General features: G+C 46.4%; 1 protein-coding gene across 2 annotated transcripts in view; it reads left to right on the top strand.

Moving 5' to 3' along the window:
* Positions 1-26187, top strand: part of THUMPD2 (THUMP domain containing 2) — a 297270-nt gene that overhangs the window by 84614 nt on the left and 186469 nt on the right. For both annotated transcript variants that reach the window (XM_069606871.1, XM_069606872.1), the window contains 2 exons: positions 2197-2329; positions 5325-5731. In XM_069606871.1, the coding sequence (XP_069462972.1) occupies positions 2197-2329; positions 5325-5731 (540 nt within the window). The remainder of the gene's footprint in view (positions 1-2196; positions 2330-5324; positions 5732-26187) is intronic.

A 26187-nucleotide genomic window follows, 5' to 3' on the forward strand; every position in this document is an offset into this window, starting at 1 on the left:
AGGGGCCCTTTTGTATAAAGTGGGAGTGGTCATGGGTATTCAATGAAATAACATCAAGATTTCACTTCTGGGGTATTTCAATACTTGGTAACAACTTATTTAACCATTGCCACCCTTTTTTGCTGTCATATTCATCAGTGGGCTTTTTACATAAATCAGTCCTCACTATGGTTCCCCCTTTTTAATAATTTTTTGCAGTGGTCGCAAAAGAAGTAGTTGCTTGGGGTGTGCAGGGCTGATCTAGTTCATAACCCAGAAATTCCATCGAATCGGCTTAGTTTCTAATCAGTGTCACTGTCATGGGTAGCACACAATGGACAGGAGCCATCCCACCAACCCCGCCACGTTCTGGTGCAATAAAGTCAAAATCGCACGAGTTCAATATGCGTAAGCACAGTATTTTTGCAAAAACTTTAATTAATTTGGCCTATTGATGTGCTTTTCTATCCCTGCCTCAGCTTTGTGCTTGATAGAATTTGAGTATTCAATTTTGCTGCAGTATTCACGTGAACAATATATAGTATAATAGGTAGTAATTTGCCCAACTGTAATTGCTGTGCCAGCCACATCATCCGCAACTGGCGGGACTTGTTTAGGGTCTAGCTCACATCTACACTGGTGATGCCCGTCACTGTTGCCAGCCCGTTTGTAACGATACGCTTTCATGTAGGGCTTGTTGTTTCTCAAATTACATGTGCGTTTTTGAGTCTTTCCCGGCATGTTGCACAGATTCAGAAACCTAAATTCATTTTTCCGTGTACGAGTTGCGCAGTGGAAAGTAGCTGATCACACAACAACAGGCGGTGCGCAATCAGGCTTACCGTATGAACTGAGTTGTATGTTCTCATGGATACTCAGCTTGACCACTGCCGCAACGCCACCCCAACCTCTACGCCGATCACGCCAATCACTTGGCACACTTCGCTACGCTTTGCTTCCGGCAAAGTATTTATCAGAGTGTTCCTTAAAGCAATATACACTCTCACAATGGAGGATGCGTAGCAGGGTCCAAGAAACAGCTAGGTCAGCCAGGCGGATACAGTCTCCTCAATCACTTGGCACACCGCCAGAGCATCAATTTTGCACCCAACGGGAAAAACTCCAAAACCTTAGATCTGAACAGAGTAATGTGTAACTGCCATGCCAAAAGTACGTAAAATTTAATAATGGTGGTGGGAGCCCAACGTGTGTATAGAGGATGGTAAGCAGAGTTTCAACCAGATTCGGTAGAGGTTACCAAGGTGATTTCGGCTCTTAGCCCAGTCAGCCATGTCGAGCTGTTTTACTTTAGCAGCCTTTAAGGTGTTAAGGCAAGTGACAATTGGGTTTCTGTGGTGTTGAGCGATTGCTTCATACAGGGATACTAATTGGCCAACAAACCACAAGAAAGTAACTGCCCACCCTAAAAGTTAACCAGTAAATTGCACTAACCATACTTTCCCACATACAGACTTGTATGTATCTAGAGTGAGTGAGCAGCTTTTTCTCTGCACCTGGTAGTACAGCGACTGCTCTAATGTTAGTGTCGGTTATCCCAATAGGTTGGATATATTAAAACCTTGTGGTGGTGGAGCGGCATGGATATCTGGTACCTGTAGAAGGGAGATGTGGCTAGGGTGACCCTCTTGGCCCTTCACGGCCAAACAAGTAGGGCTGTCAGTGTGCTCCATTTGCAGAGGGCACCTGTGCTGGACACCTTCGAATGCTTAAACAAATGGCCTAGGTAAGAGGTCATGTGACACCTTTCCACCTATTGGATGATTTACAAAATGCCAACCAGAATAAATGGCGAGTTCCCTGAATATTAAAGATTTAATAGCCAATGTGTAACCACACTCCTTGTAAAACTTTCTTAAATTTTAGGCAGCTCTGACAATTTATTTAACTGTAGAAATTATGCATTGACAAATATGCCCAAAAGATATTTACGTTAATTTACCCATTTGAAAACCTTTTTTATAAGCCTCGAATGGTCATCCACTTGAGTATTTCTACCAATGAGGTTATATATTTTGAATTTCTCTGTCTTAAAAACGGACAAACATTTATCTGTTTCTTCCTATTGGCACGAAGGGTTAGAACTGTAATTTTATCAAATATCCATTTCAACTTTGTAGCAGAATATTTGTTTGCTGTAAAGTATTTTTGCCATCTTTCACAGCTGTTGATGTTTGCATGCATTTTTCCTTTTTGCAGGTAGAGTGCATATTGGGAAAGATTTTCTTCACTGCTAAGACTAATGTGAGCAAATTACGGGAGATAAAATCTGGAGAGCGCTTATTTTTGTTGCTTAGAAAACAGCCGCCACTAACTCTCTCCTGCAATCGAGGTAATGTTGCAGCAAGGCAACTACTGTGTAAGATTGATTGAATGATAGTAATGCGATACCATCCGAGTAATCGGAAGCAGCTGTTTTCTTGTATCAAATGTCATTGTTTTTCAAGATGTGTTCTCAATGTTTTTAAAATATGTTTTTGAAAAAGTATTTAGAAAGGGGCATTCAACTGGAGAAATGGTGATGGCCTCTTTTTAAATACTTGAAGTAACGACTCCATGCTGTGCACACTATATAATCAAATATCTTCTTGATGTTTGCACATGGTGACATGTGAAGACATCATGAAGTAGACAACTGAACTGAAGTTTGGGCTATAAACATTTATTCAAACAAAAAGAAGGTTGGAGAAAGGCCTATCCTGCCCTATGCCAACACCTATGCTTGCCCTCACATCTATTTGTATACAATGTGTAGGGATTTCAATGTCAAAACAAGAAGTGTTCAAATAGTTGGTCAAAGCTTCTTCCAGCTCTTGGTTGGCAAAGAGGTTCCCTTCCCCAAGCTTTTAAGTCTTTCAACTTCTTCAAAACACAAGTCTTTGTAACACTCACCATCTCTTCTGGTTTGGTTACCATTCACCAACTTCACTACTTACAGTTTATTTCAATTCACACCAAATATCCTTTATATTCAATCATAGGTTTCTTTGCAGGTACTTTAAATTGTTTTTCCATAGGTGGGTGTCCTCGGTCTAGGCGCAATTGGACCATACGGTCCACCCATTAAAGGTCACGCAACTGACACACCTTACTTGCCTTTTCCTCCTTGTATGCACGTTGCCACTGTTTCAACTCCACAGTTCTGCCTGGCTTATTTCCATTTCATCACATCCCCATGATGCTTTCCCATTGCTTGTTTTGCCACTGTCCACTTGTTGTAATCTTAATATTTCTTATGGCTCTTGCCAATGCTTGTTTTCTCAAGTTACACAGTTCCTTTTATAGCGTTGGATTCCACAAACTGCTTTCATTCATTTCAGTGTTTAACAGTATTTGCGTTCATTCGGATCGATATTCAAAACTGTTTGCTTTCATTTGGATTGATACTCAAAGCTACTTGCTTTCCTTCGGATCAGTAAAAAGTACTTGCTTTCAATCATATTTTCATTCATTGGAGTTCTGACATGCTCGTCTGCTGTCCCGGTGTCCCCCTGCCTAGGTTGACTCACCGGTCGGTGCTTACGGTGATACCTTGAAGCTTCCGGCTAGCACAAGCTAGCTCTCTCGTGCAGCGCCTCTGTCTCCACAGCGGCTCTCTGTGGCTTTGCTGCTGCCATTGATATGTTTCTCGCAGCTCATGCCTCTCTTAAGCTTCGCCTGTTCACGCCGGCTTCTCCAGCAGACCGTAGATCTGCTTCCACAGCATACTAATTTTCTCTGTTCTTCCTGCTTTTAAATCTCCCATCTGGTTGATTGATCAAAAAAAGACTAGACCACTTACTCTCGGATTGGGAGTTTTGCATTGCTCTTGTTTGCCTCCTCCTCGTCCCAGTACCTAACTGGTGTCTGTTGGGGTATGATTTAGGGGGAAAATGGGGAAGGGACTGGCAATGGCCTAGATAGGCCTGAGGGATGGTGGACTCATTATGCAAGGGAAATGGGGGATGGCATGTCTCGCGCAAGGTTCGGACCCCCTCCCCCCCAAGTCTTGTCCTCCCTCGCATATCCACCCACAGGGTCAGGGTCCGATAGCGACAGCCTCTCCCTGGCCACCTGGGAGAAGGATATCCTGGGGAAAGAAGTGTGGCTGCTCTCGGAATCCTCACAGATATCAATTCATAGAGAACAGCCACCCTGTTGGTCGGCTGAAACCATCCATTTTCAAAGGGTGACGGAGCCCGCAGTCTTTTCACTCAATAATCCAAATAGGTTGTAAGGCAGCAACGGTAGAAAAAGATGCATTTCCCTAGAGCAGTGCAGAAATAGTTGGTCAAACCCGACGTATGTCCCCATTCCGAAAATTGGGACACAGGGCACTAAAATCTCTGTGCTGTTTTTATGGTTTTACATAATAAGCTTTCTACAGAAAATGATGTTAGGATACATGCAGTAAGTTACATTAACAATGAACTTCTAACAATACTACATGGAACCTTGCAGGGCATGGCCTAACGGTACCTTCAATACATTTCCAATTCCCCTTGCCTTCCCACGTGGTGGACACCACCCTTCTAATGGATCTTTCCTTATAACATAATAGTAGCTGTTCCAGGGGCTCTCTGCCCATGTGCTTCTCCGTTCAGGTTCCCAACCTATTTTTGCGATGTATACACTGGCAATAGGCAGTGTTTGGGCATACCCAAGCCTGGCGTAATAGACGTACTGTCTTATGGGCTCTCTTGTGCATACCAACCAATCTCTACTAACTCTGAGCCTCCTCCCTAGTCATTAAAGCAGCTCATTGTGTTGTCCAAAAAGCATGGCTGTGGCTTGGCTCATGCATGTCTGACCCTTCATAATAAAATACTGTTTGCTTCGAAAATGCACTTGAAGTACTAGACTTTGCATTTCCTTTTTTTTTAATGTAACTTTTGCTGTCACACTGAATAAACAAACAAAATGGGCCACAGTTGATGCACAGCTGGAATGGTTACCTTTGCTGCAACTCTTTACCTTCAACATTCCAATCATGAGTTTGAAAGAAAAGGACATAACAAGGCAAACTCAGCTACCTTGCATAGATGGTGAAGGTCACATTGTCCTATAACTTCAATGAAAGCCATATCCCCTCCAGTTCATCTCATTGTAGCCCTGTAAATGAATGTGTTTTTGGCCTTCTAGCCATCTTCTCAATTTTTATTTTTCATTTTGTTTCATAGCCCTTCCTTTGATTAGTTTATTATAGTCTTCATTTTAAGATCTTTCCTTTTGCATTTAAGTTAATTTTGCCATAGGGAATTTGGTTGTTAGCTGGTGGTTATGCAGATAGAAAAGCACACATTTTACTGTAATCATTTTGAGATTAATGTAAGCTACTTTTCTTTCAGGCAGAGGATTTAATGAATTAAAAAAAAAATTAATTGGTGAACCCTGCTCTTGGCTTGATGCGGTTTCGATTTGGCAAAATCTCCAGTCCGTCTCAAAGTACAAACTGGAAACGGAAAGCAACACAAAGGCTCTAAAGAGGAAATCTAGTATGGACAGCGAGGTCGATCTCTCTGAAAAGCTAAAGAAACCAGCATGGGAGGCAAATGATGCTAGTCAATGCCTCAATGATTGCCAGAAAAATAGCAGTCAAGATCGCAATATTGATGAGCATGGAATGTCCACCATTCTAGAAGCACCTGCTAACTTCAGTGAAGATACTCTTCCCACCAGCAACAGACAACATGACTTTGGTTTCAGAGTTTCTTGCCGATGTAGTGGTGCTCTTGGCAAAATCTACACCGCAGAGGTAAGACAATTTCGTATTGTTTTACTGTACAGCAACTTACACGTGTAACAAATCTAGAGTCCTACTTCACACAATTGAGCACAGTTTTGTTTCTCAGTCCAAATGTTGTCACTATATTTTAGTGTAGCATGGGTTAATATTGTCTTTTTGGCAAATCTTGCTTAACATGTTTGTTCTGGATGATGTCTCCTTACATGTTTAAAATCGGAGTCTTGTGGCTTCAACTAAAAAACAATCATGCCACCTCACCATTAGGTATGTAAGGTGGGCAGCTTATAGAGCAAACCGTGACAATCCCTGTCCACAACTCAACATGTGTGGCAACATTTGTGCACTCACTGAAAATAACGTGGATGCCTGGGTTTTGGAATGCACAAAATAACAGCTTGGCGCAATAACCTGCAATGCTGATGAACTGATGGTGTCGGCAATTATCAGTTTACATTGACTGTAAACCATGAAGCAAACGTCACAAACATGATCTACATGTGTGCATATATGATATATTAATCCAGCAACGGATCCTTTCTTGAGTCATGAGCTTAGAATAATTTCCTGTTGACAGGGCACTGTTTGCTATGTTCTGCATGTTTTCAAATTGTAGCACCTTGAAAGATCTGGTTTTTATTTTTTATTTGACGGGTCTTGGCTCAAAAGGACAATTAGAAGGTCATGTTCTTTAATTCGTAAGTGCAAACAGGCCCCCTCTGCAGGCAATATTCATAATTTGCACTGCTGAGTGCAAATGAGAAGTGTAAAGAGATGACCAAAGCTTCTATACACTTCTCTATTTGTACTCCGCAGTGCAAACATGTCAGGCAGCGTTCACAATGATTTCCTATGAAAACTGCCTGCTTTTTGTAAAAAAAAAAAAAACAGGCGGTTTCCTTAGGAAATCATTGATTTCATGCCAGCATGAAAAGCTCATGCACTCCTGAAACCAAGTTGTTTTTTAAGGCGTACGGCAAAAGCGATGTGGAAACGTAACTCTTGTTATGCCCCCACCCCAAAAACAATGAACATCCCCTGAGCATGAATGGATGCGTTAAGACGGACATAACTGTGTTGCGCATTTCTTTAGCCTCTCCAATTACACTCTGGGGACATTGAAAATGAGTCCTAGTCTTTAAATTCCCCAAGAAAACTCCCAGAATACTCACGCAGAGGATAATTTAACTATGCCGAAGACAGCTGTAAACTGTTTATCTTTTAGCTATTTATTTTTTTACTGTAGGTGGATAGCAGAGTTCAAATGCACTGGACATCACATATTTAACACATAGTCCTATTTTAATCTCCTGTTTTATTCGCTTATTATGTGTTATTTGTTTTGTAGTGTACATAGCCACCATTGTGTGCCTCAATGTACTTTGGTTTCTCTGGGAATTCAGTAGCTTTTGAACATCACATGATAAGCTGGATATTGCTTTAGCGTGATGATTAAAGGTTGTGTGTTGAATGGGGAGTACTGTGTGTTTGACCATAGTATGTCAGTGAGATAGCAATTGAGCTGCATTTGAGATGTGGCACTCTACAAGTTGATTTTGGGAGGTTGACCTGAAAAGTGAAATGAGCAAAATTAATTGGGAGGAGATTATCATGAAGGAACGGATTGCAGTTTAGCGCATAGCTCTCATTGATATAACCCAACAGTGTTGTATCCTATCTGAGAGTCGCTGCACAGCTCAGGGTTCTTGTACAGGAGGCTGCTTGTGTTAGGTAACTAAGGTTATGATATTATTGCTGCTTGTGTACAGCATGCTACAGGAAGTCCACCTCACAAGGGTAATGCGTGGTCGGGGGTTGGGGGGGGGGATTAAATGTAAGCACCCTTGCACCAAAAAGGTCTGTACTGGAGGGCTGCTTTAGCCCTGCATGGCCAGTTCTGTAATAGTGATAACTGGATGGCCCTGAAGACAGTGTATGTATGTAAGTGAGTGTTCGTGGAGTGATCATTAGGCCCTGTAAGCAAACCCATGGTGTTCCTCAGGCATTTTGGAGACTGGGCTGCTTTTATGCAGTGACGGCCACCTTATCTGTATACATACAATCCCTTTTCAACCATTTCTCTTGACTCAAGTTGCATAGTTTGGTTACCAAGTGGCAGCAGGCTGCTCCCAGATAACTTTAGGAAAACAGCTCTGTCTACTGGATCTGTAAGTATGCTGGAAATGGGGGAGAAGTAAGACAATTGTCAGGCTTTAAGTGGAGAAAATTTGATAGAAGCACAAATTGATTTCCTCCGAAACTGATTCCCAGACTGGGCACTTCAGTAGCAACATCAGGATTTGGGCAGTAGATACATGTGTACACTCTTTACAACCTCTTTAGACTTGCATCAAAAACCTGCCAAAGCACACGTTTCCACCAAAACGGACTCGGATTATTCACTGTGACAGCAATTAAAAGGGATGTTGGCACTACAGGCATTTGGACACCCTTTACATCTAACCTCAGTTCTTTCTCCCTGTAAAACAAATTCCTGCTTTAAAAATGCTTGTGATGCCCCAGCTAGAATTTTAAACTCCTTTTGTTAAAATACATTGTGATGTCCTTTGTTCCAAGACATTAATTGAATGCAAACAAGGCTTAAACATGTGGAGGCAGGATACATATTGCTCTTGTTTTGTGGAATAAAGAAAGAACGTCTTTTCGGTCTGGAGACATAATTTAAGGGATGCTGTAAATTTTAAACGAGGTGCCGTTCTTGCCTGTCTGCCTGTGGTCTTATTTATCCTGGCCCAGAGACTGTTTTTGAGTTGGACCCAGGTCTCTTGGTGGACTCGGGCCCTGTTGGAGCTCACTATCCGAAATGTAAAGTGTTCTTCAGTGGGGGGTCTTCCTTGCTCAGTGTTCAGAGTTGCAGGTGAGTGTGGTTTGGAGACTGCTAAGGGACCTTTCACTTTAACTTTATTGGTGAGCAGGATTGTAAATGTGAGTGGCTGGCTATGGTACCAGGGGTCCTCCAAAACCCATAATACATAATTACACAGGTACTCCAAAAAAGAAGCGCACACCAGTCAAGAAGTAATGCTGTTTATTACTGCTGGGCGAGCACAAATTAATCGGAACAGTGGACCAGAACTAATTGAGAGCTGTCAACTGGCATACAGTGGACAAGATTGGTATACACGTTTATTATGTTAGAAACTCTTGCACGTTAAACTTGTGTTTTTGCAGTTCCCACAAAGTCTATTGGTTAAGATACATCATTCCTTTATAAACCTACATTAATAAAATATTATTGGAGCGAACAGTTCTGCCCTCACTTAATTTCCTCCCCATGTGGCGCAACATACGCTTTCCTCCTGCAAACGGTTTTCAATTAGTAAATACGGACCTCCAGTTCTTTATTAACCTGCCATTGGTCAGCTCCACAGCGGATGAAATATGAGACACCCTGAACTAGTGGGAAGGGAGACATTCACACAGCACCTGCAATAAAATGACCTTCATAAACATTGTAGTGTACTCTGTGAGGGCTGGTTACTTCCCATGGACGTCGTAACATACCGTTTGATTGGTTCTTCAGGCCCTGCAGTGCCAATCTACCTCCCTGGTCCCATGCCCGTGGCTAAAGGGCAATTAAGACAATTGTGGTGTTGTATGTGTGACGGGTTAACTTCCCCAGCTCCCATTAGCAATCGTGAGACTGGTTTGCCGCCCTTGATCATTTCTGCAGATGCTATGGCAGTGACTCTGGTCTGCTGTAGACGAGCTCTGTGGGTTCAGCTTACCCCCTCCCTTGGCTCCAGTGCACAGGACATGTGTACGATGCAGGCCTCCAGGATGAATTCCAACCTGGAGTCCCTGGTAATGTGTGGTTTCCCTTCCCTCATGCTGGTACTGACAAGTGTCCTCATGTCGTTGTTATAAATAAGGTTTCCCTGCCAAGGTTGAATAGAGAGAGAGAGTGAGATACATGCAAGGAGAGAGTGAGAGAGGAAGATGCCTCTTCCCGCCCCATTTTATTTTCTCAGTTGGTAGGTGCGCTGCCCTGTCTGGTGCTGAATTAGCACGTTTACTCCCCCTTTGATCTTTTGATCGATACCTTCTTTCCCATCATTTCCCAACATTGTTCCTTGGGTATCCATAACCTAAATACCCTCCTCACGTCTCCTCCTTCCTCCTCATATCCTTTGAGTGGGTCTCCAATTATCAAGTAATCCTGGCCATTTGAGAAGCAGGCTACCCAAAAAGCATCAATCTTCTACATTTGATGGGAGTGCTATAAAAACTTCATGCACTCCGTCCCCCCACCCGTATTCATTTTGGGATGCTGTTCTTTGGGTTCATTTCTTTCCTTGTCTATATTTAGCTGACATTATATATCGTCCTTGCCTTTTGTGACACTGACACTGGACGATGATCCACTGGCCAACGCAGATAACAACAAGACTCACAACAAGCAATGGGACAGTTATTTTGAACACAGCGGTCAGCCATCCTGGCACATAGGCAAATAGTGAATCGATGCATAGTGAATCGAGCCAATTGTTCGATGTGGTGCCCTCCGTTTCTCTCACCATTTTTCATGCAGGGTGCGTATCTCCTCGACTGCTTCTTTGAGTATGCCATTGGTGGCATTGTTGGCAGGAATTGCGGTACCGCAGTCACAAGATCTAAAATCGATTTTGCAGGGTCATCGGGCATAGCACACGTAGCTCTTCTGACACTGCGTTCAGTCCCTTTTCAGTCGCATTAGCCAACTGGAGCACCTCATACCACGTGATCTGAATACATTTAGCGTTGGTGGCAGTTTGCACCCGAGGAAGCAGGAGGGAGGTGAAGAATACAGATGCTTTGCTGAAATGTCATAAATGCTGCAGGATCACATTCAAGCTTTGTGGAGTCACCAGAAATGTAATGGCTTTCTCTGTTTTTCCATATTTGCTTTGACTGGTCTCTTTCCTCTGTCTCCTTGCCTCCCCTATTCTTCTCTCTCAGGGTCGAAAGTTAATTGAAAGGCAGCAAGTCGGCCCATAGCACGACCAAGGCAGGGTTGTGGAGGGTCGCAAGTGCGCAGGTACCTTTCCAGTCGGGTGGCAACTGGGCCTATGCTAGGGACCCCCAGGCCCACCAGATGTCCATCACTGCCGCCATCTCTTTCTGCAACGCTGAGATGCTCATCGTTCTCTCACAGCCAGTGTTTACCCCAGAATCATCCCTGTTGGTCTGAAATGCAAAGGGTATTGTGTGAGTGGTTTTATATATACTGGGCAGTGTTATTTATCTATCCATGTCAATGCATGCACATTACCATCCCATATCCCTTTGCATTCACTATATTTTCCTCATCACCCTTTCCTCATAACCCACCAGCCCCTCTGCACGGCATTGCATCATTCCCTTGTCCCATTTCCGTTGTGATACACCAAACCTCCTATTCGCATCAGGGCCTGGTGTGGCACCATGGAATATCGTGCCCCGTTGAAATTTTGCACTGTATTCTCTTATGGGTAGTAGCCAACTGTTTTCCCCTTTGAACCCCCTCGAGTGATATTCCAGTATCACATGTAGCTTCTCCCTGGGCCGTGCTAGCAAACTGAATATAGTTATCCATGTAAACTTCTTCCCCCTCGTCTATCTATTGCACTTCCACTGTGTGCCTCTGAACCAGCCCTCTAGTTCTGCAAAAAAGATAAGTGCATCCGGCATCCCCCCTCTTCTGCTGTTACTACTTGGGTCAGGAATAGTTTTGGCGTCCCTGCAATGTGTGGGATTAGGGAGCACACAGCAACTACCGTTGGTGTTCCTTTGCCCCACCCTCTTCATCTTGCTATACCAAATATTTTCAGATGCCGTGTCCACTCCCTCCCCAAAGGGTTCATTTAACATTTCAAACGTGGGAATGCTTCTCCTGGTGCGTGTCTCCCCAGTACTGTCAGCTAAGGTATCATTATTTTCTTTGTCGCAAAATCCAAAGAAAACTGAAAAAAGGCAAAACAATCCAATCCATATTATTTTCATATTCAACTTATTTTTCTTCCCTGTTCTCTTGCCCGCTATCTTCTTCACCTGTGGGCCTTTGATACATTCATATAGCTGAAAAGAATGCCAGAGAGAATTGTAATATACTTCCGATCAAGCAGCGTTTCTCCCTTCTTATTCTGTTGTGCTGCTGTTGACTTTGTGGACCTCTATGGCATGAGTCCATGCCCCTCTTCCCTTTACTTTCACTGCTGTGGGTGTTGCATGGATGATCTCAAATGGGCAAGAAAACGGAGGGTCTTTCCAATTCCACACAGCGTTACGGATCAGTACTTTGTCGCCGGGATAAAGAAGCTGTGCTTGTGCAAATTCCTCTTCTCCTTTGGCATTTGTCTGTCCCTCAACGTTGGTCGGCCGACATGTCGATCGTTGGACCTGGCGGGAAATATATTTGGTCACAGTGGTAATTTCCATTAAGTAATCTTTCATTTCTTCACCTAGAATCTCTGCTGTTGGGTTAGCGTCTGAAATTGAACGTGCAGGAGGGATAGGCACATGCATCCTCCTACCAGTTACAGAGTCAGTGATGATCTGCACCGGGTGAGTTGCAAATGGCAAAAAGCGCCAATGGGAGGCAATCGAGCCAATTTTGGCACAATGACGAAGTTAGTTTCGCTAAGCGTGCGTTGAGCAAGCCGTTTAATTTCTCAACAATCTGGTTTGCTTGCAGTCGGTACACTGTGCAAAGTTTGTTTTATCCACAACAGCGTGTTGCCTCCGCAAATAGGTAATTGGCAAAATGTTGGCCAATATCCGACCTTATTTCATCACGAAACACCTCCCTCACCAGGAACTTGGCAGTTGACTTTGTGTAAATTTTTTGCACAGGGTCCTGACTCAAGCCATCGTGAAAATGGACAGACAACCGTAAGCATTTACCTATAAGAGGCACATCTGTCTTGCATATCAACATAGTCGATACGCAAGTGCCGGAATGGCCCTTCCGGTCGCGGTATTGTTCCCCTGATAGTTTTTAAGAGTATGACCAGACAGAAATTGTTGACTGATTACACAATTCCCCAGGAACTCTGCCACCCTCTCATGCAAATTTGGCACATACAATCCTTTGATTTTTGCCGCTATACTTTCTTTGTATGTATTGCCTGGAAAGTGCAACTGTACCAGTGCCACACTCAACAATTCTTTTGGGCATTACAGGCTTCTCTGTGCTATTCTGTATCCAGATCAGGTTAGTTGGTGTGCACCCACGCTGTACCCATAAATCTTTCTCTTCCTTTGGGGCCTCTCCTTGCAGTTCTATAATTTGGACGATTGGTATTGTGTTGAAACCCTCCCTTCTCTCTTCCTCTCGACCTACCCTCGCCTGCCATAAGTTGCGTTCTTCCTTTCACCCCTGGGCAACACCTCCACCTTCAGGTAAGTAGGTTGCTTCTTTGGCTGCTCAGTCAGCCATTTCTTTTCCTATTGATATTTGTTCTTGTTTACCTGTAGGGGTGTCACATTTTATTACGGCCACCTCTAATGGCACTTTCAGTGCTTCAAACAATTACCCAAGCAGCTCTGCCTGCTGCACTGGGGACCCGTCACTTCTCCCGAATCCCTTTCTATTCCACTGCGCCAATCCCAAGTGTATTGGCGATGTTACGTAGACCGAGTCAGAAAAGATGTTTGCTGCATGTCCTTTCATCATATTTAGTGCACTGATCATAGCTACAAATTCTGATGGCTGTGCCGAGTAGCTCCTGAGGGACTTGACCGCTGTTCCTGTGTGTCTCCTCCCAGTATTGGGATCTATGCTTGATGACCCGTCAATATAAACCATGTCTGACTCTTCTATTTCTTCCTCTTTTACCTCTATGTTCCCTTCCATTCTATCCATGCATGCTGCACACTCATGTTTGTAATCCCCTTCGTCTGCGGGCTCTGCTATGTAGGTAGCTGGGTTGACCACACAGCCCCTCGCCCCCTCAATCGCTGGCTTTGTCAGTATGACCTCGTAACCTGATGCCCCCTGCATTGTTGGTGTGCTTTTTGATTTTTCCAGAATGGCAAATGGCAAGGGCTCCACGTACAACACTAGAGGACACCCCATGGTGATTGTCGCTGCCTTCTCTATTGCAAACGCTGCAGCCGTGAGCGCTTGTTCGTAGGGCAAGTGTCCCTGTATCACTGGGTCTAGAATACCACTGTAATATACCAATGGCTTGTGTCCCTTTGTCTTCTTTTGTGTGAGGACCGCCTTTATCACTGAGCCATCTGTGTGTGAGAACAGGTAGAATTTGTCTTTGTATTTAGAGGTGGCCCATACTGGCACATGGGCCAGGGCTTCCTTTAGCTGTTTTCATTAATTTCAGATGTCCATTTTAGTTCCTGCTTCTCCTTCTGTGCGCCTTTAAAGGCCTGCAATACGGGTTTCGTGAATATGGAGTTATCGAACACCCATGTCCTGCAGTAGTTGCATAGCCGCAGGGACATTTTCATTTCCTTGGCTTGCTGTGGAGTGGATTCCCTGTACCCGCTCTGGTTTCATTCTACGCCCTTCAATGGATATCATCTGTCCCAAGTACACAACCTCTTCCTAGTAATATTGCAACTTTGCTTTATCCACCTTGTACCCTTTGTCTGCCAGCAGTGTTAGGAGGTGAACTGAATCTGCCTTAAACACTTCCTCCGTTTCACTGGATATCAGCAGATCGCCAACATACTGGATCCCTGTGCTTGGCATTTGTAAATTGCTCATGTCAATTTGGATCACTCTGTTGAAGATGCTAGGGGACTCGCAGTACCCATAGCGCCAACCTAGTGTGCTTGAATCTGGTCCTGTGATACATAAACGCTGTCGGGTATCTTGAATCTGGGTGTAATGGAATGGAAACAAAGGCTTTCCTCAATTCAATGACTGTGAAGTATTTTCCCTTTGTCGGGATGTAGCATAATATTGTAACTAGAGAGCGAGAGCGAGAGAGAGAGACCAAGAGAGGGTGGGGAAGAGGGAGGGAAATTGGGGAGGCAGAGGGGGCAGTAAGGGAGAGAGAGAGGGGGGGAGAACTTCAGCTACCGAAATTCCCTCATTTCTCCCCCCCTAGGAGGTGCCTCTGCCTGCCCTATTTTATTCTGAGTTGGTAGGTGCCTCCCCCCCCCCGAATCAGCACCTTTACTACACTATTATGAGTATTTTATTGGTATTGATTAAAGGGCTTGTAATAGTTTCAGGATGTCTCTCTTCAGTGTTGTTTTTTTTATTTTTTTATTTGCTTGGTTAATAAAATCAACCTTTCAAATTTTCACCATACAAAACAGCAATACAATTTTAAAGAATTACATTTCATGATTGTTCGCCAGTGGAATTATACAACAACAACAATTACATTAAATAGATTCAGCAGTCTAGTCTTCTCAGTTGGTGCTCTTTTTTAAATTTCAATACAGTTTGGCTGATGCTTGTAGCATTCATCAGGAAATACAGCATCCAAAAATTGAACCTTTATAAATAGCTTGGGTGATGAGAAGATATATTGCCACAGATCCTTATGAATATACATATTTTGTTCTTCCAGATGATTTTTGAAATACGATTTACGAGTGGATTCCAATTCAGGACAAAACACCATACAATGTTCTTTCTGATCTAAGGCTTTACAAAATCGGCAGTAATTGTCAACCTTCGGAATTAAATTTCTACGAGAAAGAACATCTCGAGTTGGCCACAAATTCAGGCGGAAGCGAAGAAGCTTTTGTCGTATTTTTGGACATGGAAATTTGACCAAATAGTCAGCCATATACTATGACGCTTATGACCAAATAAATTCCGTTCAAAGTCCTTATAATCTAAACATTTATTTTGGTTGGTGCACCAGTCATACTGTTGAATTTTCTTTTTTGCACTGCCTTCATTTGATAAAAGATGCTCCAGTGAGATTGATGCAACAGCTAGTGCATTTAGAGTTGACTTACTCCATTTTTGGGAAAAAATTCGATCTCTACTTAGTAGATGGACAGCCACTTTGCCCAAAATATCTGAACGATCAAGAGAGAGAAGACATTTTTGAAAAAATGCACAGTATTTCCAAGTAACAAAAGAAGACATGGAGAGAGAGCCCAATTCAAACCTGATCAATGGCAAGGGGGTGCATGTCGGTAAATGTAATACTTGCTTCCAGAAGGATGATTCCAATCTGTCCCACCAGAGATCTTTTTTGGGGGATTGGGCTTCTGACCCATATGTTAAAATTGGAAGGACTTTCTGCATATAGAAAGTTAACACATGTTTTGTTGTGAATTTTCCGAATTTACCCATTAATAGTTTAGCCTGAGCAACTAAAGACTGTAATTTGCCTTTAATTTCTATGTCTTGACTGGGGTTTGCAAGAGTATCAGTGATCAGTATCCCCAGATATTTGTTGGAGGATACCTTAACAAGGGCAGAATTATGCAATCTCCATATAAAAGGTTTAACTTTAGCTCCTGAGTGCCATTTGCAGACCATTGTTTGTGTTTTGTTTATATTTATATATAGATGATTTGTATCCACATAAGATTCCAGACCATTTAAAAGATTTTGTAGGCCACTTTGAGTTTTCGAAATGAGAATCAAATCGTCTGTATAAAGGAGATATTGGATTTTAGTCAAACCCATAGTTGGAGAATCACTGCTTATCTGCTTTAGAGCACTACCCAAATCAAAAATAAAGAAATTAAATATGGAGGAGGCCAAAATACACCCTTGTTTCAATCCTCTGTATGTTTTAAATTTAGCTGTCAAATCGCCCCCCAAAGCAAGTCTCACCTGCATGGTGGTATTTGTGTGAAGGAGAACTATTAAAGATGTCAAAGTAGATGGGCAATTATATTTGATTAATTTCGAATATAGAAGAGATCTGTCGACTGAATCGAAGGCGACTTTGAAGCCAACAAAGGCTAGAAACAAACAGGCCGATTCATGGAATCAACGTGCGCCGAAAAAACGGCGCACGTGTGCGAAAACGTGCGATTCGCAGAGAAACAGCGAAAATCGCAGTGCAAGTGCGATTATCGCACAGAAAACATCGCACATCAATTCATGGAAGTCCGTGCACGCGCGAAATGTGGGATGTGCGCTGAGAAAGTGCGCGGCGCACGCTGGCGCACAGGTCATCGAACGCCGTGCGATAAGGCCACAGCGAATTCGCACATAGCGCGGCGCACATAACAAAAGTAGGCGTAACACGGGGCGTCACACGCAGAATGGGGAACAACTCGTGAAAATGTGGGCGTCACGGGGGAAGTACAGGAGGCAAGTGCGCAGAACGCCCACGCGCTCGCCTACAACACGTATGGAATCGAATAGGGAAAAACAGCGCACGGCCAAAGACGCGCACAGGCCCATACATGTCCGCCACACGAAAGCAGGCGGTAGCGTCCCTGCGCAGGAAAAAAATGTGCGCCAAAGTCCTACACGCGCGAGAAGGCCCACACGCGATTGGGCCTGGGGGAGCGTGTGCATGAAGTTCCACACGCGATTGGCCTGGGCGCGTGTATTACAGGGGTGCGCGCAAAGTTTTACACGCGATCTGGCCTGGGGGAGCGTGTGCGTGTATTACAGGGGTGCGCGTGAAGTTCCACACGCGATTGGCCTGGGCGCGTGTATTTCAGGGGTGCGCGAGAAGTTTCTCACACGCGATTGGCCTGGGCGCGTGTATTTCAGGGGTGCGCGTGAAGTTTCACGCGCGATTGGGCTGCGTGCGGGTATTTCAGAGGTGCGCGCAAAGTTTTACACGCGATCTGGCCTTGGGGAGCGTGTGCGTGTATTTCAGGGGCTCGCGGGTGTTTTCACACGCGATCGGGCCTGGGGGAGCGGGGTACGTGTATTCCAGGGGCTCGCGGGTGTTTTCACACGCGATCGGGCCTGGGGGGGAGCGGGGTACCACTCACCGTCTGCCTTGCGTGTAGAAGAACGCGTAGCCAACACCCGCTGTGAAGTAATAGCGTGTGAACCCCAACGGATGGAAAACACACGCACCGCACGAAAAGCACGTACAGAGCTTTGTAAAGGCACGCGGGATCTCCAAGCCCTGCCAGGGCAACGCCCGTGCGCGAAACGCCACAGACGCGCTTACGCTGTAAGGGCCTTTGGTCCAATGAAATCGCGTACGCGTGCTGACGCGCTTACGCGCTAAGGCCCTTTCCTCGAATTTCACGCTGACGTGCAGGATTTTCACGTGCAAAATCACTCCGTATCAAGCTGGCCACGCGAAAACACACGGAAGACCACGCTCCTGCCCAGAAGGCCGAATTACTGCCCTACAGTGCCCTGAGCAGACTCCCACGTGCCATCTGCTGCTGCCTGCCTGCTGCCACCGTGCCCTGCCATTTGGTACCTGCACATCAGCCATCTGCAGGGGTCCAGTTGCTGTGTCCACCCCTGCTGGAACAGAAGACTCCCGACTCGGATAACATCGCTCCACAGCCCAGCCCCAGGACCCAGTTGCCCACCCACTCCTGCCCCTGGGGTTGCCATGTCGGGCACATCAACATCTGGCACCAGTGGCAACCCCCGGCCAGAGGGGCAGAGGGGCACCAGCTTCACTGCCACCGAAGTTGGTGTCCTGGTGGAGCAAGTCCTGGGGCAGTATGATGCCCTCTTCGATCGTCCCGCGCCAACAAGGAAGGACGGGAGAGGATCTGGGCCGACTGTGTGGTTGCCATCAACGCGGAGGGGGTGGCAACCCGCACCATCCAGAAGGTCAAGAAGCGGTGGAAGGACTTGAGGTCCAGGACCCTCATAAAGGCCCGGCGCCTCGTGGAAGGGGGCTGGGGCCGCATGAGTTCCATCCAGATGAGGGTCCTGGAACGCGTACACCCAGCGCTCCACGCCCAGGTCCTTGAGAGGGAGACCCATCTGGAGTTGAGCGGTAAGTGGCCAAGCATTGCTGTGTGAGACAGGGCATGTTGCAGTGTGCTGGTTGTCTGATACTTGCCTGTATGTGTGACATAGGCCATGTACGCATGTATGTGTGCAGGGACATCATGGTAATGCATGTGCGACCAGTAATGTGTGAACCGCACGGTTGTTGCATGTGTTTAAATGCGACATGGGGAGCCCTATGCAGATTGCACACATGAGAGCATGGCAGTCTCTGTTCCTGGACATGGGTGGGGGTGAGGGATGGGTGCTGATGCCAGGTACATATATGGTATCCATGTCTGTGTGCCTGACCTGCGTGTCTGTGACTTGTGAATGCCATGGATGCATGACACATGTCTGTGACAATTTACAGATTCACTGATGCAGCCTAGTCATCCTTGTATCCACTGTGACTGGGGTGTACGGGGCCAGATGGATGTGACTGAGGTGAAGTGTGTGCATGTGATAGGCATGACCCATGATGCATGTGAGTCCATAAACAACATTGTATGCTTCAAGAGTCCCTTGGACATGTTTGCTTATGTCCATAGCATGCGCCATGCCTGTTACTGCATGTGTTTTGCCTGCACTGACCCATGTGTTGTGGAGGGACATGATGGAAGTGATCTTTGACAGTGCCACTCATCTGCTGTTGCTTCCTGTCTATGGGACCATTGTACAGTACCCTGATGCTTGTGTTCTATGTCTCCCTCTACACAGCGCAAAGTGAAGAAGAGGGCGGAGACGGCGCTGTGGAGCTAAGCAGCGGGGATGCCCCCACGGCTGCAGCGATAGGGGTGGGTGAGCCCCCACAGGGGCTTGCAACGGCGGAACACGGTGTGGAGCCATCCAGGTTGGTGGTTTCCACAGAGGAAGGGGAGGCCGCTACTGAGCCGCACATGGGGCCTGGTGGGGGCATCCCTGCTGGTGCAAGTGGTGCAGTCCAGGGGCAGGGGCAGGAGGCAGCACAGGTCGCCGTGGAGGTGCATGTGCATGTCGCTGTCCCTGACACTGTGACTGCACCACCATGCACCAGCAAGGATGCCCCGTCCCAGGCCCGTCCGCAGGTAGGGGGGATGTCCATGTCATCTGACTCCCCTCCACCTGCGGACGAGGGGACCCCTGGCCGTATGGAGAAGGTCCTGATTGGTGTCGCGTTGCGCACGGCTGTCATTCGTGATGAAGTGCGTGCTTCCCGGGGGGAGCACGCACGTCATCACGAAGAGCACCGTGCCAACGTGGCCCAGTTGGGAGCGGTCATGGTCGGGGGTCTCGTACATGTGTCGGGCACTCTGGCGACCCTCTCCTCCTCTGTGGAGGCTATGCGCCAGTCGTACTCCATGCCGTCTTCCGACCCAGATGCCATCAGGGCCCCCTGTGGACCTGCCCCGACCAATGCAGCCACCTCGGTGGGGATCCCATCCCTGCCACAGTCGGGAGTCTGAGGTCCAGCAGGGGTGGACACACCAGCAACTGGACCCCAGCAGATGTAGGATGTGACGGCATCATCGGGCAGGGCACGTGCACAACGGCGTCGGTGGTTTCCATCAGCCTGGATGCCGTCGTGCTGGCACAGGCAGTTGCGTCGGAGGCAGCGGCAGGCTCGACGTGGGAGGCATCATGGCTCGGGGCCATCAACATCAGGGGTGCAGGCATCGGCCGGAGGGCAGGAGAACCCTGGAATGGGAGTGGCTTCCGTGTGGGAGCGGTTGGGCCAGCAGATAGGTGCGGAGCGGCAGCGGGCAGAGGAGGAACGGCTCACAATGGTCAGGGCGGAGAACTCCATGCGGAGGGCGCTGAGGCGGGCTGAGTGCCTCGAGGGTCTTCGCAGGGAGTTGGAGCTGGACACTGCATTATCCCTGCGGGACCTCGGGGCCAGGGAACATGCCCGCCTCCAAGCCATTGAACAGGAGTTCGATGATGCCCTGGCCCATGATAACAACCAGTGAGCCGTCGGACTAGCCCGCTGCCCTTGTAAATAGTTATGTAGTTAGTGTAGGTTTCTTTTGCTTTTTTATTTATTTTGGACCTTTTGGACAATGGGCCACATTTATGTATATAGTTTTATTTTATTAGGTAGTATTTTTATGTAGGTTTCATTTCTTCAGTTGGGATCATGGACCCTGGTTTGTTTATCTGTATATAGTTGACTGTTGGATTTTTTTTTTGGATTTACCCATGGAGCAGTGGTTTTCGGTTTTGTTTTTACCTTGGATTTACTTTCTTGGACTGTGACTTTGGACACCTTTCCTTTGGATTATGATTTGTCGTTTTTCATTATTTTACGGACATGCTGCTTTTGGTTTTTGATTCCCATTGTCATTTGTTTATTTTTATTCCATTTATGCTGTTTTTAATACATTTTTTTCATCAAACTTCAATGTGTAGTATCATCTCATTGGTATCATGCATATCATGATATGGGTTTTGAGATTCACTGACACCCATTGGGTGTATGTGAGGGCCATGTGTTCATTTCCAGACTTGCTATTGGGGTTCTATCATGTCATTGCCATTTCTAAGTGGGTGGATGCAATACTCGAGTGGGTGTTTTGCATTTGGAGGCTGACCATAAGGCCCAGGGATCTAGATTGTGATGACATGTTGGCTGGGGGACATGTGTGGGGGCCTGCTGGCAGGTGCCCCGCAATGCTGGGGGGTGGGGGTGGTGGGGAACATGAGTTGGACATGGGTGGGGGCCTGCTGGCAGGTGCCCCACAGTGCTGGGGGGGGGGGGGTGGGGAACATGAGTTGGACATGGGTGGGGGCCTGCTGGCAGGTGCCCCACAGTGCTGGGGGGTGGGGGTGGTGGGGAACATGAGTTGGACATGGGTGGGGGCCTGCTGGCAGGTGCCCCACAGTGCTGGGGGGTGGGGGTGGTGGGGAACGTGAGTTGGACATGGGTGGGGGCCTGCTGGCAGGTGCCCCGCAATGCTGGGGGTGGGGGTGCAAGGGGACATGAGTGGGACATGAGTGGGGGCCTGCTGGCAGATGCCCCGCAATTCTGGGGGTGGGGGTGCAAGGGGACATGAGTTGGTGATCATTAGTGCAAGGAGACATGTGCCTTTGCTGGGGGGCATGCCCATGTGGGTGGGCTGCCTGCGGGACATGACCAGAGATACAGGGTAGTCCCCTGTGGTGTGAGCCACCTGCAGGGGCCGTGGAGGGTGTAGAGGGAACACCTGGGAGGACCCACATGTGCAATTCACGTGTGAAACTTCCCGCGCACCCCTGAAATACACGCACGCAGCCCAATCGCATGTGAAACTTTCCACGCACCCCTGAAATACACGCACGCAGCCCAATCGCGTGTGAAACTTCCCACGCACCCCTGAAATACACGCACACGCTCCCCCAGGCACGATCGGGTGTGAAACCACCCGCGAGCCCCTGAAATACACGCGCCCAGGCCAATCGCGTGTGGAACTTCTCGTGCAGCCCTGAATTACACGCACACGCTCCCCCAGGCCCGATCGCGTGTGAAACCACCCGCGAGCCCCTGAAATAAACGCGCCCAGGCCAATCGCATGTGGAATTTCTCCCGCACCCCTGAAATACACGCACCCAGCCCATTCGCGTGTGAAACTTCCCGCGCACCCCTGTAATACACGCGCCCAGGGCAATCGCGTGTGGAACTTCTTGCGCACCCCTGAAATACACGCACACGCTCCCCCAGGCCCGATCGCGTTTGAAACCACCCCGCGAGCCCCTGAAATACACGCGCCCAGGCCAATCACGTATGGAACTTCTCGCACACCCCTGAAATACACGCACACGCTCCTCCAGGTCCGATCGCGTGTGAAACCACCCGCGAGCCCCTGAAATACACGCTCCCAGGCCAATCGCGTGTGGAACTTCTCGCGCACCCCTGAATTACACGCACACGCTCCCCCAGGCCCGATCGCGTGTGAAACCACCCGCGAGCCCCTGAAATACACGCGCCCAGGCCAATCACGTGTGGAACTTCTCGCGCCCCCCTGAAATACACGCACACGCTCCCCCAGGCCCGATCGCGTGTGAAACCACCCGCGAGCCCCTGAAATACACGCGCCCAGGCCAATCGCGTGTGGAACTTCTCGCGCACCCCTGAAATACACGCACCCAGCCCATTCGCGTGTGAAACTTCCCGCGCACCCCTGAAATACACGCACACGCTCCCCCAGGCCAGGTCGCGTGTGGAACTTCTCGCGCACGCGTGTTCCCGACACCCATAATACGCGTTCCCCGCTTTGCGTTTGCTGTTTGCCAGTCCGGTAAACTGGTACAGGGTTGGCGCAGCCCTTTGCGATGGTTTTGCGATCTTGGTGGCTTTTCCTTGCGCGAGGGTGTTCTTGGGGGCGTAACTGGCGCTGCTGCAGGGTCGCTGCGCCACTCTGCGCCACGTCTGCTTTTGGAGGTGGGAATCCATGAATACGCTGTACGCGGAAATTGTTTTTATCGCACGCGGCTGGCGCAGACATTCGCACGGACACGCTGTGCGCCAGCCGCGTGCAACACTTTTGGAAGGAATTACATGAATCGGCCTGAAAGTCTGTCTCTGAGCAGCATACTCAGAAAGAAGCGTATTTAAAGTGAAGATGGGATGGTGCCTACTTGTGCCACAAAACCTGCTTGAAAGGGGTCATTAAGTCCAGCCTGCATAGTCCATTTTTGAAATTCTCTTAGAATTATACGAGAGAAGATTTTACCAGGAGCGTCCAATTACGCTATGGGTCTATAACAGGTGGGGTCTTTCCTGTTCCCTTTTTTAAATATGGGAACAATTATTGAGTGAGTCCAAGAAGGGGGGAGGGTTTGCGTTTTAATAATGATTGAAAAAATTTGAAATAGTATTTTTGACCAAATTTCTGGATGCTCTTTCAACATTTTATTAGATAATCCATCGGGGCCACATGCACCAGATCGACTGGCCTTCTTGATGAACAGGCGAATGTCATCTAAATCAAAATTTAGATGAAAATTTGTCGTGCATTTGACAGATGTTAATACAGAACCCCCTTCTGGGATACTATATAAGGCTGAAAAATAGGAGATCCAGTCAGCCTCAGAGACTTCATTGGCCTGTACTATTGCCTGTGGCCCGGTAATGGCTTGAATGAGCAGTGACCAGGTATTGGCAATGTTCTGACTTTGAATAGTAGCCAATAACAGTTGACTGTCAATGTGAAATAATTTGACACGTCTAGTTTTAATCCAGTTTCTATAGCTGGTTTTATTTTTTGATAGCTGACTATATCGTATGCTGGGGGGTAGTTTCACAGCTTCCCTCTTTTGAAGTCTAAATAATATCTTTTGATTTCTAACTTCAAGATCAAAACCATGATGGGAGGATGGTCGGCTCTTGAGACTGGCCAAGACACCCGACAATGAAGGCCGAAAAGCTTGAATCATGTCAGAATAGCAGATGTTAGAATTAGCCAAGTTAAGTTGGGTTTTACTAACCTCATGATTCAGTTGTGTATGTAAGCTGTCTGAAGCTCTCTCCGTCCATCTTAATTTATTACCTGCATTGTTAGAAATCAATTGAGAATAATAATATTTATCTCTCTGCATATTTGGGTCACCATTGAACAACAGTTTAGCCGTCAATTGATTGTGATCACTCACCTTGGAACTTACAATTTAAAAGTCTATCACATCAGAGAAAAAACTAAGGTTCATATACATATAATCAATGATGGAGGAAGACTTCCCTCTATGCCACGTTGAGCCCGGGGGGATATCAGATTTGAATGCACCATTGAGTCTGTAAAGATTATGATATTTTACGAATTGTGTCCATTTCTTAATTCGAGTTTGGGTGTTTGAGATTTTACTAGCTATACAATCCAGATTTAAGTCACCAGCAATCAAAATTTTGTGTACTGTGTTATCTAAAAAAATGATGCTAATCATATCACTCAACGTTTTTAAAAAGCGTTCATCCGTTATCCCCGCCGGGTTCCAATATACATTTATAATGGCATACGATGTAGCAACCAATTTGAGACGTGACATTTGAATAAAGGGGTTGGGTGATGACCAAGGTGTGAGGCTAGTATTAATATTCGCTTGGATGGCTGTTAGTAGTCCACCAAATGGTCTACCACAAGAGCTCTTGCTTGCTGCATTAATTAAAACATCATGTGTGTCCCAGATTGGCGTGCAAGTTAGCCAAGTTTCCTGTAACAAGATCAGATTATATTTACTTAATGAACTAAGAACGTTATTCAAAAGATGAGAGAAGCCCCTAGAGTTCCAGCTTAAAAATATAAATTCACTTGGTGTCAGAGCTTGATCTAGTTACTGCTGGTGTTCAGATTCAGTGGGGGCTCTGAGCTCTTTAGACCCACACGAATGGCTTTCATAGGTAACATGTTTCGGCTGACTAAGAAGATGTTGCTGTTGGGAAACCTGTGAGTTAGAGTTGGATTCAGAATGTACTTCAAAGCCAAGGTCAAACAGATCCTTTCTTGCTAACCATATTGCGTTTTGGATTACACGAGATTGCATCCAGAGTCTCACAATATGTAAATTGGGTTTATCAAAAAAATCTACCAATGTTAAGTCATCCGAGCTAATATCCTCAAGTGCCGCTACATCTGCAAAGATGTTCAAAATGGAATTTCTGTTCAGTACAAACTGTTTGTATGGCAAAGATCTACATTTTAATACTAGACAGAAATTAGCTAAACGTTTTTGAGTAAATTGAGTGGTGATGGGATTGTTATTAGTAACCAAGGAAACCGAATGACTAGAAGTAGGTTTTTTATTACTAGTCAAAGCTGTAGAAGATGAAATTTTGAGATCCTTGGAAATGGCGGCTTTAAGTAGATCAAATAGTTCTGGGACAATTTCAGCCAAGAGTGATTGCCTATGATTATCAGGTAGAGGCTTAGGTAAAATGATAGTGTCAGGACAGTGCTTGATGGATGATGCCTTGGGCTCACTTAATGCAGACAGTGGGTTACTGAAAGGTTGAGGATCTTGTTCAACCACGGTCATTGCATGTTTATTCGGGGTTATTTGCGTTACAGGAAAAGGCTCATGCTTGCGAAAACCTTGACCTGACATATAGGCATCAACAGCCCGTCGAAGTTCCATTCGATGAAGCTCGGAAGAAGGACTACTTACTTTAGAGGATAAAGGATTCGGGGGGATTACTTGTTTCTTTGAAGGTATAGAATTTGAGGGTTTAAAAGCATCACTTTCTGCCACCAGAGCGTCCAATGGAGCATAAGGTGACAAGACTGGCGCACTCATAGGATTAATAGCCAAAGAAATAGTCGAGTTGCGCCGCAAAGCCATTTGCTGATATTTTTTAGACACTGCTGAGGAAGCAATTAGAGCGTTTTTCTTCGGCAGGTGAATCTGACAAATACAATTTTTAGTTTTGGATGACTGATCTTGTTTGCTAGTTATTTGTTTTTTTTGTTTTTATTGTTTTTGATCCCGCCCTCGTTGAAGAAACCCCCTTACCATCACCTGTCTGCGCTTTGTCAGTGAATATTTCATAAGGAGCATTAGCGGCTGACAGGAAGCCAGAGCCAGGCAGAGTGGTTGCTTGACCTTGTACAGATGCACAAGGAAGGACCACAACACTACGAATAACGCCTTCAATGTATGGAACTCCTGTATTTAG

This window comes from Ambystoma mexicanum, chromosome 4p (assembly GCF_040938575.1).
Source record: "Ambystoma mexicanum isolate Mex_15411 chromosome 4p, UKY_AmexF1_1, whole genome shotgun sequence".
In the NCBI taxonomy this organism is placed as follows: domain Eukaryota; kingdom Metazoa; phylum Chordata; class Amphibia; order Caudata; family Ambystomatidae; genus Ambystoma; species Ambystoma mexicanum.